Below are 12,840 nucleotides of genomic sequence, written 5' to 3'. Positions count from 1 at the left end.
CGCCGTAACTTCCTACTCTCCCTAACTGATTTCCTAACTCTTAGAAACAGACCTTACAATGTGACTTTTATTATCATTATTATTATTATTATAGTAAACAGATTTAAAATTACATCCTGCCACCCATCTCCTCCAAGCGCTATAGTTCTCCTTAGAACTACATGTATAAGCTAAGAAAGATAACCAACAGTCTTTTTCAAGATTACGCCAACAGTCCTTTTCAGGACTACATACCCTCAAGAAAGATTACCGAGAGTCCTTTTCAGGACTCCTCAATCCTTCCTCTCTCTCACATGGTGCACCCGCAAGCCTATTGTATAAAAGTTACATCGTTTTCAGAATGCAGTCCCCAAGTCCTAAGGTGTGTCATGGCCTTACAAATCTGTGATTTTCCACTTACCTTCATTTTCGGTTACATCTGAATGTTCTGCGTATGAATCTTCACTTTCTCCGCTCGCTGGGTCGGGTGATCCGCTACCGATACGTGCTCTACCTTGCTTCTTCTTATTACGGGCATGCGTCAGAGATGCGTTGCGCTGAAATCAGATAAAGAGAACAGCAAACTTTAAAACTTTATTATTATCATTATTCGTTTACCTTTTTAGAGTGCCATAATTGTTTTATTCTAAGCAATAATACATCTACTTGAAATATCAATCTTCAACAATGTTTTGAAAAGAATATGTTCTTTTCTAATTTTTATATTTGTATATTGTTTTGATGACTCTTTAAAAATACATGTATGCAATTTATATTTTTTGATGTACATGTACTTCTACAACTTCCTCTTTTACTTCTTTTCTTCTTGTTTCGCCTCTCCGTTTTCCTGACTTTATGTTATATTCTGTTTTCTTATTCTTGCTGCCCAAGCAATCTTATCATATTAACTATATGTATTTCAATGTTGACAAATTAATTGTAACTGTATTTTATGTTTGAAATATGCAATGAGTGTTTTAATAACTGTACACATGACCAATTCAGCCATTGAGCTGCGACACATGTTTTTTAATAAACCTTGAATTGATTGATTGATTGATTGATTAATAACACAAACCTGAGGACTTTTGAAAATCAACCTACCATAAGGCACCTTCAATAACCATGTCCATGATTTCAATACTGCTTGTAAGTATCAGCTTGCATGGTGATGTATATATACAGTAGGCTTGCAGGTGCACCATGTGAGAGAAAGATTACTGAGAGTCCTCTTCAGGACTCCTCAATCCTCCCTCCCTCTCATTGTGCACCCGCAACCCTACTGTTTATGATTTCAATAGGACATACAATCAGATAGACATTGCCCAGGAGGTGATTTTAATAATCAAAGTCTTTGCTTCTTGTTTCCTCTAAAAACCCGAAATTTGGGCCTGCTTGAAACTTGTCAAAGATATGTGGCATTTTGTACCGGTGTGTTGGCTCAGTCAGTAGCGCGTCCGCCTCACAACCAGGAGGTCGAGGGTTCGAACCCTGGCCGCCTCATACCAAAAGACGTTAAAAGACGGTAGTTGCTGCCACCTTGTTTGACGTTCAATAATAGGGGATAGAGCAACGTCGATCTGGCGCTGCTCAGTGGCTGCCGGGCTCACGATCAATTGGGCAAAAAGAAATTCCATTTTCGGTTTAACTTAATAAAATTTGGAGTGGACTTTAAAAGATTATTATTATTGTTATGTGTTATTGATAACAAGTTTTATCAAAACAGGGCCCTGATGCATGAGTAGAAAGGGCATCATTTCTGCACACATGGTGCCCAGTTGGTTGAATGTAGAGGTGTCGTGGTCGAGTGGAAAAATCAATGGACTGTCGATCTTAAGGTCCGTGGTTCGAGTCCCGCCGCGGCACTAATGTCCTCTGGCAAGTCATTGATCTACATTTGCCACACTCAACCCAGGTGATGTAAATGGGTAACTGGCAAGAATTAATTCCTTGAAATGCTAGAGCGCCGCAGTGGCTGCCTTGCTAAAGCCAGGGTAATAATCGGGGCAGCCCCAGGAGCGTCATAAGGTGACAGACTAGTGCGCTATATAAGAAGACACCATTATTATTATTATAATGTGTTTGACGCCAGGGATTTAAAAAAAAGGAAAATAGGCTTTAAATTGTTTTTACTGACAGCCCTTCAAAAATCCCCAAAGGGTTAATAATACAATTCAAGTACAGAGGATGATTTTCAGCCTGTTTATTTGAATGATATAAAGCAGATACTTAGCTCTTACCTTCAACCTTTGTTTTGTTGGTCCATTCCTTCTGTTTGGTATGCTCACAATACTGGTTGTTCTTACTATCTGTGTTCTATGTCTAGTTCTGGTCTGTATAACACCATCCAACTCAAACTGCTCAATGTCATTAAGGATGTCCCATGGTCTCGTACTGAAAAATATAAAAAAAACATCATAAATAAATAAAATAATTCAAGAGATCACTAAAAAAATAAAGACTTTGTATCCAGATACTTAGAAATGTAACTCAATTAATTACAACTCCCATATTTTTAATATGTACAGTTATCAACTAAATTATTTATACCCTTACCAAGTTTTGTAATTTGTTAAGTATGTGAAAAATTGATTTGTCCAAATTTATATTCCTTGAGAATGAAACATATTAAAGCTCACATCTAACAGTATTCAACAAAGGCCCTAATTCAAACAGTCTACCTTTCATTCTTGAGTTATGAACACACACAAGAACATCACATTTATAAGGGGTATGAATAATTTAGTTATTAACTGTACCTAATATTACCTTCTACAGGGGTGATAGTGAGCACTAAAAAAAAGAAATAAGTTTTTTGTTTTCCCCTCAACCATGCCCCCCTTGAGTAAAAAAAAAAAAAAAGGATTTGCGGGGAAAATGGCATCTAACAACATTCCCCCCTTTCGAGTAAGAAAATTGGGACAAAATTGGTCAAAATTGGTCAAAATTTTGAAAAAATTAAGGGCAAAATAGGGAAGAATAGAGAAAATAAGAAGGGTTTGGGAAAATCAGGATAACATCGGGAAGAAGAAAAAAATTGTTACAAAAAAAAAAAAAAAAAAAAAAATTATATTTTTACAATCGGGAAGAAGAAAAAAAAATCGGGAATAAAAACGGGTTTTATCAGGCCTGCTTTTATGACATGTTTTACGAGTGTGATATATCATTGTGTCCCACAATATTATTACTATTAATTGTATGAAACCCAGTATCTAAATTTTTACCATTTCATCCTAATCTTTTCTTTTTGTATTCTTTAATTTGAACATTAAAAATGCAGGTAGGAAAATAAACTAACCCAAGTATTTTCAACGTGATGCACGTGTACATCGATTGCCTTAGCCTGTACATATTTCAACAGTATTCACATTTTTACGTTTTGCACACCCCAAACCATGAGATATTGAAAATTACTTAACGGTCATCATGAAACTTTTGCTCAAAGCACAAGATATGCCAATATTTCTGGTTGACTCAAATTTCATACAAATATTTATTTTCTTCCATTTTTTTCCAATTTTGAGGTGGCACAATGGCTCAGTGTCTGTGTGTGTAATTGGGTTTTTTACAGTCGTGTGCCTATCAGATATGATTATTTACATCTGGAGACCGACCTTTAATGTCACCATCCAAAAGATGTGACTTAATTTCGAACCTACGTTCCCGGCTGGATCAGTTTGTATCTTCCATTGTTAGCTGGATTGCAGGCGCACGCCACAACGCCCCGCCAGTGGTAGACAGCGGTCTTATAACCAGGAGATCCCTGGTTTGAAACCAAGCCCATGCACTAGTGCCCTTTGATAAGGCACTAATCCTCTTTACATCCAAGTCCCTTGGAGAGGACTTACTGGAGACAGACTTTTACATAAGGCCCGGCCTTCCTGTCTAGTCTACAAATACTTTCATTAATGTACATATTTAGAATGTTTTCCCCCTGTTCCTCATGTCTTCTCCACTTGTGTTATTCTCATGTCATTTATTGATAAATGTATTATATTTGAATTTTTAAATTTTTGTTTTCCTTTGTATATTTTTAATGAAAGTATTGAATAAAGTGAACTTGAACTTGAACTTGAACTTGAACTTATACCTGTTGGTTGCCTGGTTGCTTATTTACAAGTACAAGCTTTCTTAGCAGTCAGGTAAAACAATCAATCTGTACTCACTCCATGTGTTTATAGATCCAATCACTTGTGATGTCATCCCTCTCAAAGAGCTTAGGAACCCATTCCACCATCTTGATCTTCCTCTCCTTGAACCCGTTCCTCTGCTGCTCCTCTAAGATGTACTTCTCTTTGGTGGCTTCATGGACCTCTCCTTTACCCAGCGCAGCCGTCACATGGCTCCATAACCTGAATACAATATAAAGTCATGTGATGATATGATGTGAATTTAAAACCCCACCGCACTAGTTTGGCCAGGGGGGTATTTCATAAAGCTGTTCGTAAAGTAACGCATGACTTTACAAACGACTTGTATAAGAAGTGCCAGATAGGATGCCCAAAGTTTTTTCTGATATTTCCAATAACCTCAATTAAATAATGGCAAAAAAATAATACTTTGCATTAAAAATGTTTGCTATCATAAGAATGTTAATCTACATCTGCACAGTTCAACTTTAGTTGATGCAGTTAAAAATGATTGAGCATCCCATTTGGCTTTTCATATACAAGTCGTTCGTAAAGTCATGCGTAACTTTACAAACAGCTTGATGAAACACCCCCAGGAGGGAATAGACCTCCCTGCATTGTCACTGACAGGTGGTTATCTCATCAAATAAGCTCTCAATTAACATAAGAAAAAGAGGATCATGGGGGACCAATGGTCATCGATTAGGCATTGTTTGCTATATAGAGGGCGCAAGTAGCTGTAAGTAGTGCAATGGGGCTTTAAATGGATGTTTTCAAAATGTAATGAATTCAAAGTCTGAAGTGCAGAAGTTACCAATGTTAGTGCATATAGTTCCATGTCAATATATACTATATTCAAAATATGAGCTTCATATACTGAACTTCTGTCAAGATAAAGGAGGTTTTGAAATTTAAAATGCTCATTCAGTTACCATAAAAATGACTTTTGAGTAGACTTACGGCACCTGTATATGCTCGCTTGAAATAAGGCCTCCACTGGACCCAAATCTGCCCTGCATTATGTGAGCTCCAATTTTCTTTAGGAAATGGGTACACTTCAAACATTAATTCATTTTATTTTGAATACATCAGTTTAATAAATGTATTTTGATTGATGCATGTTTCTCTACGGAAACCTTGCTTACTGACAATTCAATTCACTAGTTTTAGATGTAATCCACTTTGCATACACATACATTGGTAGTTGCTATGTCTGGCAAAACTTGGGAAAGCTTCAGAATTATCAAGAGAAAGTTATGTTAAAAGAATAAGCACAAACTTAATAAAGACGTCTATCATAAAAGTGATAGGTGTATAATAAATGAACAATCAGAAATGTTCAGAAATATCAGAAATTAGTAAATATTATAGGAATATGATGTGAAGATAATACAGTCAAACCAGCGTCAGTGACCACCTGTACAGAAAGACCACCTGTCTATAAAGACCACCATTTATTGTTTCCAGTGGGCAGAGTTTCTAATAGAAATCTGTTGTAAAGGAAGCTATATATTACGACCACCTGCTCATAAAGACCACATTTCTTTTCTCCTTTGAGTAGTCTTTATATATATACAGTCAAACCTGTCTATAGCGACCGCGCAAGGGAAACACAAAAAGTGGTCTTTGTAGACAGGTTCCTTTAGTACATGATTCAATGAGAAACCATTATCAAGGGAAACACAAAATGTAGTCTTTGTAGACAGGTTCCTTTAGTACATGTTTCAATGAGAAACCATTATCAAGGGAAACACAAGAAGTGGTCTTTGTAGACAGGTTCCTTTAGTACATGTTTCAATGAGAAACCATTATCAAGGGAAACACAAGAAGTGGTCTTTGTAGACAGGTTCCTTTAGTACATGATTCAATGAGAAACCATTATCAAGGGAAACACAAGAAGTGGTCTTTGTAGACAGGTTCCTTTAGTACATGTTTCAATGAGAAACCATTATCAAGGGAAACACAAGAAGTGGTCTTTGTAGACAGGTTCCTTTAGTACATGTTTCAATGAGAAACCATTATCAAGGGAAACACAAGAAGTGGTCTTTTTAGACAGGTTCCTTTAGTACATGTTTCAATGAGAAACCATTATCAAGGGAAACACAAGAAGTGGTCTTTGTAGACAGGTTCCTTTAGTACATGTTTCAATGAGAAACCATTATCAAGGGAAACACAAGAAGTGGTCTTTTTAGACAGGTTCCTTTAGTACATGTTTCAATGAGAAACCATTATCAAGGGAAACACAAGAAGTGGTCTTTTTAGACAGGTTCCTTTAGTACATGTTTCAATGAGAAACCATTATCAAGGGAAACACAAAATGTAGTCTTTGTAGACAGGTTCCTTTAGTACATGTTTCAATGAGAAACCATTATCAAGGGAAACACAAGAAGTGGTCTTTGTAGACAGGTTCCTTTAGTACATGTTTCAATGAGAAACCATTATCAAGGGAAACACAAAATGTAGTCTTTGTAGACAGGTGGTCACTAGAGCAGGTTTGACTGTATTTTTGATAATGGGGACTTTTAGATTCGCACGAAGTCAATGTGGATTGCTACGATCGAGGTCCTTTTAATGCGCTGCCTTGAATGGACGTCACACGTATCAGTCCACGCAAATCTAAAAGTCCCTAATAATATAGTTTTGTCCTACCTCTCTGATTCATTCTCTGCCTGTTCATCAAACATGACCGTTGACCTCTTCAATCTGCTGTTCTTCACTTCCGAGGTCACTGCCCAAAACAACTCAGAATTCTAAATTGAACAAAGAAAGAAATACTGTCATTATGATTCTTATCTTGATTCTTTGATTTATCTCCATACTTTCAAGTTCTCAATTATACCTAGGTATTTTTTGTTGTATTTCACTTGTAAATCAATTATATTATTGTTGTATGAATATGTTGTATTTGATTTTTCAATAAATGCAGAAACATCTGCTAAAAAACTGTAGAAAAGTATGCATTTTCTAATTTCATGAACATTTCATGTACATAATCAGGAAATCTGGAGTAGTAAGTTACATAGAAATAATTTGTTTATTTTATTGGTTTGTCTGATGTGTATGCTTCTATTGAAAGAAAATTATTTTTGGAGTGGACTTGCCCTTTAAGATCTTAGCACTTGAAGATATATTTGTTGAAAAAATTGGTGTATCTCTTTAATATCCTTCTAGTATTGTGCGTTTGATATGCCTTAAACAATGTCGTAATCTACATCTACAAAGTCCTCAAGCAGGTTCATCCAGATTTAATAATCGTAATACTATACAGTAATATATATTACATGTCTGTTCAAAATATTGTGCTCTTGATATTGTTGTAGGTCTTTAACTTACAACATTTATTCATTTTTGCAAATAAAACTTGAGGTTGGATTTCAAATACAACCAGATAGATAACAATGGTAGAAGTAATATACATCAAGACAGGTAAATGTTGAGTCTGATACATAAATAAATGAATAACAATGTACTACGATCCAATTATTCTTATATTTTCTTGACAGGGAAAATTGTGGGAAGAAGGAGCAGGGGAAGAAGGAGCAGGGGAAGAAGGAGGATACTTTGGATGGACAGTCTGCAGAAATTGTTGGAAGAGAGAGGAGTGAAAGAACTGGGAGTGGTTCTATTAGAGAAGGCTAGGAGCCAAGGGTTGTGGAACAGCATGATCGCCAAAGTCAATAGATATGGCACTTAATAGTGAGAGAGAGAGAGATTTTCTTGTACGTCTACAGTGCATTATATGCATAGCATCAAAAAAGATATTTTCTCCTAATTTTCATTACACTTTTGTATGAAGTGATGCTAGAGAATCTTCTTGTTTGTTTGGATGTTTATCAATAATTTTGTTCATCGATTCAAATTTGCTTTTTTGACAGTAATTAGTCATAATAACATCTGAGAGCATGCAAAATTATTTCTCAAATAACTGAACTATTGACTTACCTCTGTTCTCTTATCCTTGATGTACACTTCCTCATCCTGGCGGGAAAATGAAACAACACAATAAAAATAAACAATCAATAATTGTTTTTAAAAAAATCAAAATACTTCTTTATGAACCAAAACTGAATCAAGATGACATTTTCAATGAAAAAAAAAACTACTGGTAACTCTGCTACATGCAGAAATTAAGTGTTGTGTCAGACTTTGTGAACCAATTATTTCATGGCATGAAATTTTGTAAATATGAACTATATGCGAAGTCCAACATGAAACTCTTATTCAACAAATGTAAAACCAGACACGTTGGCGACATGAGACTTTCATGATTTGTAAATCAACAATCAGCAAATCGGTCGACTGGCAAGCCCCAAAATAAGAGTGCTGAAACTGTTGGCAATAGAAGATCTATATGGAATGGGTAGAATAGACAATTTTCATAATGTAATCAAATTCAATGCATAAATCTTTGTTAGGTGCCATGTTACAAATTTCATTCACCTGTTTTGAACATTATGGCTCGTCCGACCTAACAATACTGAATGTATGCAAATGCCCATTCTGACTATTGGAATACAATTATCCTTAACAAGTAAATGAAATAATTGGTAACAAGGCACTTAACAAAAATGTGTGCATTAAATTTGATTACATTAAAATAATGGTCTATGAAGCACTCCTTGTGTAGAGAGACTCACCCATTTTCCACTGAGTGTTGCCAGGGTTTCTTTGCCAAACTTGATCTTGCCGTTGATCTGATTGGATGAATCGCTCCCTCCTAGGAATGGCTGCACAGGGAAAAACAAGAATCAGATTCAGATTTATTTCAAAACACAGAATATTGGCCTCCACTCGCATACCAAGCAATGAAGGCAATAAATACCATCAATAACAATATAACAATTTAAATGCATACATTATATAAACATTTCGCTCTGTCTATGTATCTCAAAAGAGACACACTATGACAAAATAAATTAGGGTACATGTAGACAATAAATTTATTTCATTTGGTATCATTCAAATATATATTTATAGTATCAAACTTTTTATCAAGCTTGCACAACAAAGGGAACATTGCCTAGGGCAAAACCAAATAAAATCTCATGACACTGTGTTCATTTTCATTATGTAAGATTACCGAGAGTCCTTTTCAGGACTCCTCAATCCTCCCTCTCTCTCACATAGTGCACCCGCAAGCCTACTGTATGTGTAATATTTGTGTGTGTGCATTATGATTAACATATCAGTATCTTATAACACAGAGTTCAGTGAATAATAATACACATAGGACCTTAGAAAGACACGGTTCCAATCCCTGACATCTTTTGGCAAGAAATTAATCTAAACTTTCCAAACTCCACCCTGTTCAAGTAAATGGGTACCTGGCAAGAATTAGTCTCTTGAAAAACTAGAGCTCCATAATGGCAGCCATGCTAAAGCCTGGGCAATAATTGTGGAGTGCCAGGAGTATACAGTTTGACAGACATGAGCACTATACAAGAATCTACTATCATTTTGTATTACTAATGTGTTTTAACTAGACATTTATCTACATTTGCCACACTTCACCCAGGTGAGGTGAATGCTTGAGCACCTTTTTATGCTAACTCAGCTAAAGCCTGGGTAATGATATGATTGCAGGGCCCTCAGGAGAACAGTATTAATACTGATGAGGCTACCTTGGGTAAACAAGACATATTTTTATTATTATTATTATTATTATTTATTTATTCATTATTTACAAACTTTGAAGAAAGAGCAAATACCTTGAGTTTGAATTCAATCTCTGTCCTGTAGCCAGTTTTCTCACATTCCAGCGTCACCTTGCCACCATACTCCATTGTTAATGTGCCGTAAAGAATACCTGATAACAAAATAACAATCCCATCAAAATACAGTTACATATTTTGCTAGAATCTACCATTTTTTAAATGTTTTTAAACTTTAATACACATGTTTACCTTGTGACAAGTTTGTTCATTCACCCAGTATGAATGATTGTATTGCAATAGACAGAATACAAATTGTTTAGTTACAATAATTGTTGATGACAGAATGCAAATTGCATACATTAGTTGTTGCTAGGTCAAACAAACATTATAGCTTGCCCACTCTAACAAAATGTAATGTATGATAGCTGCATATTAGATATATATATCCTAACCCTAACCCATTCCTCACCACCTTCCACTCGCTGTGCGTAATGACAAAGAACTTAACAAGGGGCCCTTCAACTATATTTAAAAAACAGGACAAACGCTTTCAAGGAAATAAAAAGGGAATAAGAATATCCTAGATGTATATATATATATATATGATGCCAAATACACTTGAAACCAAATGCTCAAGGTTTTAGGGTAATATTACCAAAGCCACTACTCACAAATGTCTAATTGCACTTTTTGAATCAACGATAAAACCAACAATCATTCATCCTCAACACGTCATGAAATGCGACATCATGTCGGTAAATAATAATAATAATAATACATAACATTTATTGGGCGCTTAATACAGTGTTTCTAAGCACACCATTGTCTGACTTAAAATTACGAACTAAAACTTTTAATAAACAAAAAAAATATAAATCTGTTCTATATATTCAATAAATCATGGATATATAATAACAAAAATAAAAATGAGATCAAACATAAGATCAAACATAAGATCAATCAAACAAGGAATAAGATGGTGTGCACCTCCTTCGACCGACTCACAACTGCAGAATAGCATTCATGAATTAAAAAGGTGCGTTTTCAGCAGGGACTTAAACTGGTCAAGAGAATTAGTATTATGAATATGCGCTGGTAAAGTACCTACTCTTACCTTTACAGTTTGCATAGGGCATTGTGATGAGATAGTCCTCGCCCCGCCCTAGCAGCATGAGTTTACCGACACCGTCCATGACGGCACAGACCGAGTTCCCGTAGAACTTGCTCTTGGCTAGGATGCTTCCACTGATACAGAAGCCTTCCTTCCTGTTTGTGATGTAGAAAGCCGTCACTGGAGGGTGATGGGATACCTGACGTTGTGATGCAAACCAATAGAAGACGAGTATTGAGTATTAGTATTGAGTATTGAATATTGATTAGACCTGATCCTAGTTCAACAATGAGACCGCAGGTCGGAGCTCAGACCAAAGCAGCACCTGCTTAACCAGGTTTGTTGAGATCCTTTGAATTGTGCTGAGACTGAGTCATAAACTATTCATACTTTCAAGCTTGCTGACATGTTAAGGTATTCATTGAGCCAAAGAATATATACACATCATAACATTTCTTCAAATGCTAAATTAACCCTAAGAGGCCATGCCCAAGGAGAGGGAGGGGGGGGGGGGTGCTCCTCCCAAGCTGAGTGACCAGCCAAATTTTATTTACTATTTTGCAGAGAGTACTTGAAGAACTTGGTGTATCTGAGTGAGTTTGAAGCTCTCAACACTGCTATGGATCTGTCCACATTGACATCCTCCAACAAGGCTAGTCTGGTCAAGGGTCCACGAACCCAGGGTGAGTAGGAGGTCCTATGACACCTGTTTGGAATGCTCCCCAGGGAGTGGAGATTGTGCACACAGTGTGTGCGGTCAAGTATTGAATTCAATGACCGGGGTAATAGTATATCTGTAAAGCGCTTAGAGTCATGGTAGATGCTTTATAAAAGCGGAAAATTATTATTTTATTATGACACCCTCTCTTCACTGGTTCAAGAAACTTGCTCTGTTTACTTCTAACTCAGACTCAATGTAACAGCATAAAAATCGGGACAGATTTTTATGCCACATGTTCGTGTAATCCCATAAACATCTTTCTATGTACAGTGCTTGTAACTTGACCAAGACTGGGCCAAATTTCTAATCATTCCAGAACCTTGTAGTACACACCAATACTTATATGCTAGATGATCAACCTTTTCTGATCAATTCCACACCGTTTCTTTCACAATGCAATCGCATGATCAGAACTCACTTTATCTTTGAGCTATCTAGCAGACTAAGTGTAAATGAATATCTTACCTGTTCAGCTATGTAGAATGTCCTTGTTTTGGTCTTGGGGTGTTCCCATAAACAACGGAATGTTTCTCCTATGATAGGATTGTACGGCTTCTTCAAACCCTGAAAAAATTAGAAGGAAGAAAAAAATGATTACAGACACGTATAAGGAAGAAGAAGGTGAAATAACAAAATAATGAAGATGAAAAATAAAGTTTAGGAGTGAAAAGATGAAGAAGAATGACAAGAATAAAAAGAAGAAGGGGAAAAAGGAGAAAAAGAAGAACAAGAACAAAAACGAGAGGATGGAACATAGAGAAGAAGTGCAAGAACAAGAAAAAGAAGAAGAATGAAAAAGAGAAAAAGGAGAAGAAAAAGAAGAAGAAGAAGAAGAAGAAGAAGAAGAAGAAGAAGAAGAAGAAGAAGAAGAAGAAGAAGAAGAAGAAGAAGAAGAAGAAGAAGAAGGAGTATGAGAAGGAAAAGAGGAAAAAAAGAAGGATGAGAAGGAGGAGAAGAAGAAGGGGAAGTGGGAGGAGGAGGTGGAGGAGGAGGAGGAGGAGGAGGAGGATGGGGAGGAGGAGGAGGAGGAGGAGAAGGAGGAGGAGGAGGAAGAGGAGTAGGAGGAGAAGAAGGAGGAGGAGGAGTAGAAGAAGAAGGGGAGGAGGAGGGGGAGGAGGAGGAGGAGGAGGAGGAGGAGGAGGAGGAGGAAGTGGAGGAGGAGGAGGAGGAAAAGGAACAGGAGGAGGAGGAGGAGAAGAAGAGAAGAAGGTGGAGAAAGAGAAGGAGGAGAAGAAGGGGAGGAGG

The 12,840-nt window shown here is 36.5% G+C and overlaps 1 protein-coding gene across 3 annotated transcripts in view; it reads right to left on the bottom strand.

Annotated features, from left to right (window-relative positions):
- The window catches only part of LOC593450 (oxysterol-binding protein-related protein 8), a 45,911-nt gene that overhangs the window by 1,247 nt on the left and 31,824 nt on the right, over window positions 1-12,840 (bottom strand). For all 3 annotated transcript variants that reach the window (XM_030989127.1, XM_030989128.1, XM_030989129.1), the window contains 9 exons: window positions 12,061-12,159; window positions 10,878-11,073; window positions 9,818-9,915; window positions 8,747-8,836; window positions 8,052-8,087; window positions 6,759-6,859; window positions 4,146-4,331; window positions 2,220-2,373; window positions 401-536 (listed from right to left, as the gene is read on the bottom strand). In XM_030989127.1, the coding sequence (XP_030844987.1) occupies window positions 401-536; window positions 2,220-2,373; window positions 4,146-4,331; window positions 6,759-6,859; window positions 8,052-8,087; window positions 8,747-8,836; window positions 9,818-9,915; window positions 10,878-11,073; window positions 12,061-12,159 (1,096 nt within the window). The remainder of the gene's footprint in view (window positions 1-400; window positions 537-2,219; window positions 2,374-4,145; window positions 4,332-6,758; window positions 6,860-8,051; window positions 8,088-8,746; window positions 8,837-9,817; window positions 9,916-10,877; window positions 11,074-12,060; window positions 12,160-12,840) is intronic.

Source organism: Strongylocentrotus purpuratus, unplaced genomic scaffold (assembly GCF_000002235.5).
Source record: "Strongylocentrotus purpuratus isolate Spur 01 unplaced genomic scaffold, Spur_5.0 spur5_scaffold_18, whole genome shotgun sequence".
In the NCBI taxonomy this organism is placed as follows: domain Eukaryota; kingdom Metazoa; phylum Echinodermata; class Echinoidea; order Camarodonta; family Strongylocentrotidae; genus Strongylocentrotus; species Strongylocentrotus purpuratus.
Note: the sequence above shows the minus strand (reverse complement) of the source record. Positions and strands in the feature narration are given on the sequence as shown.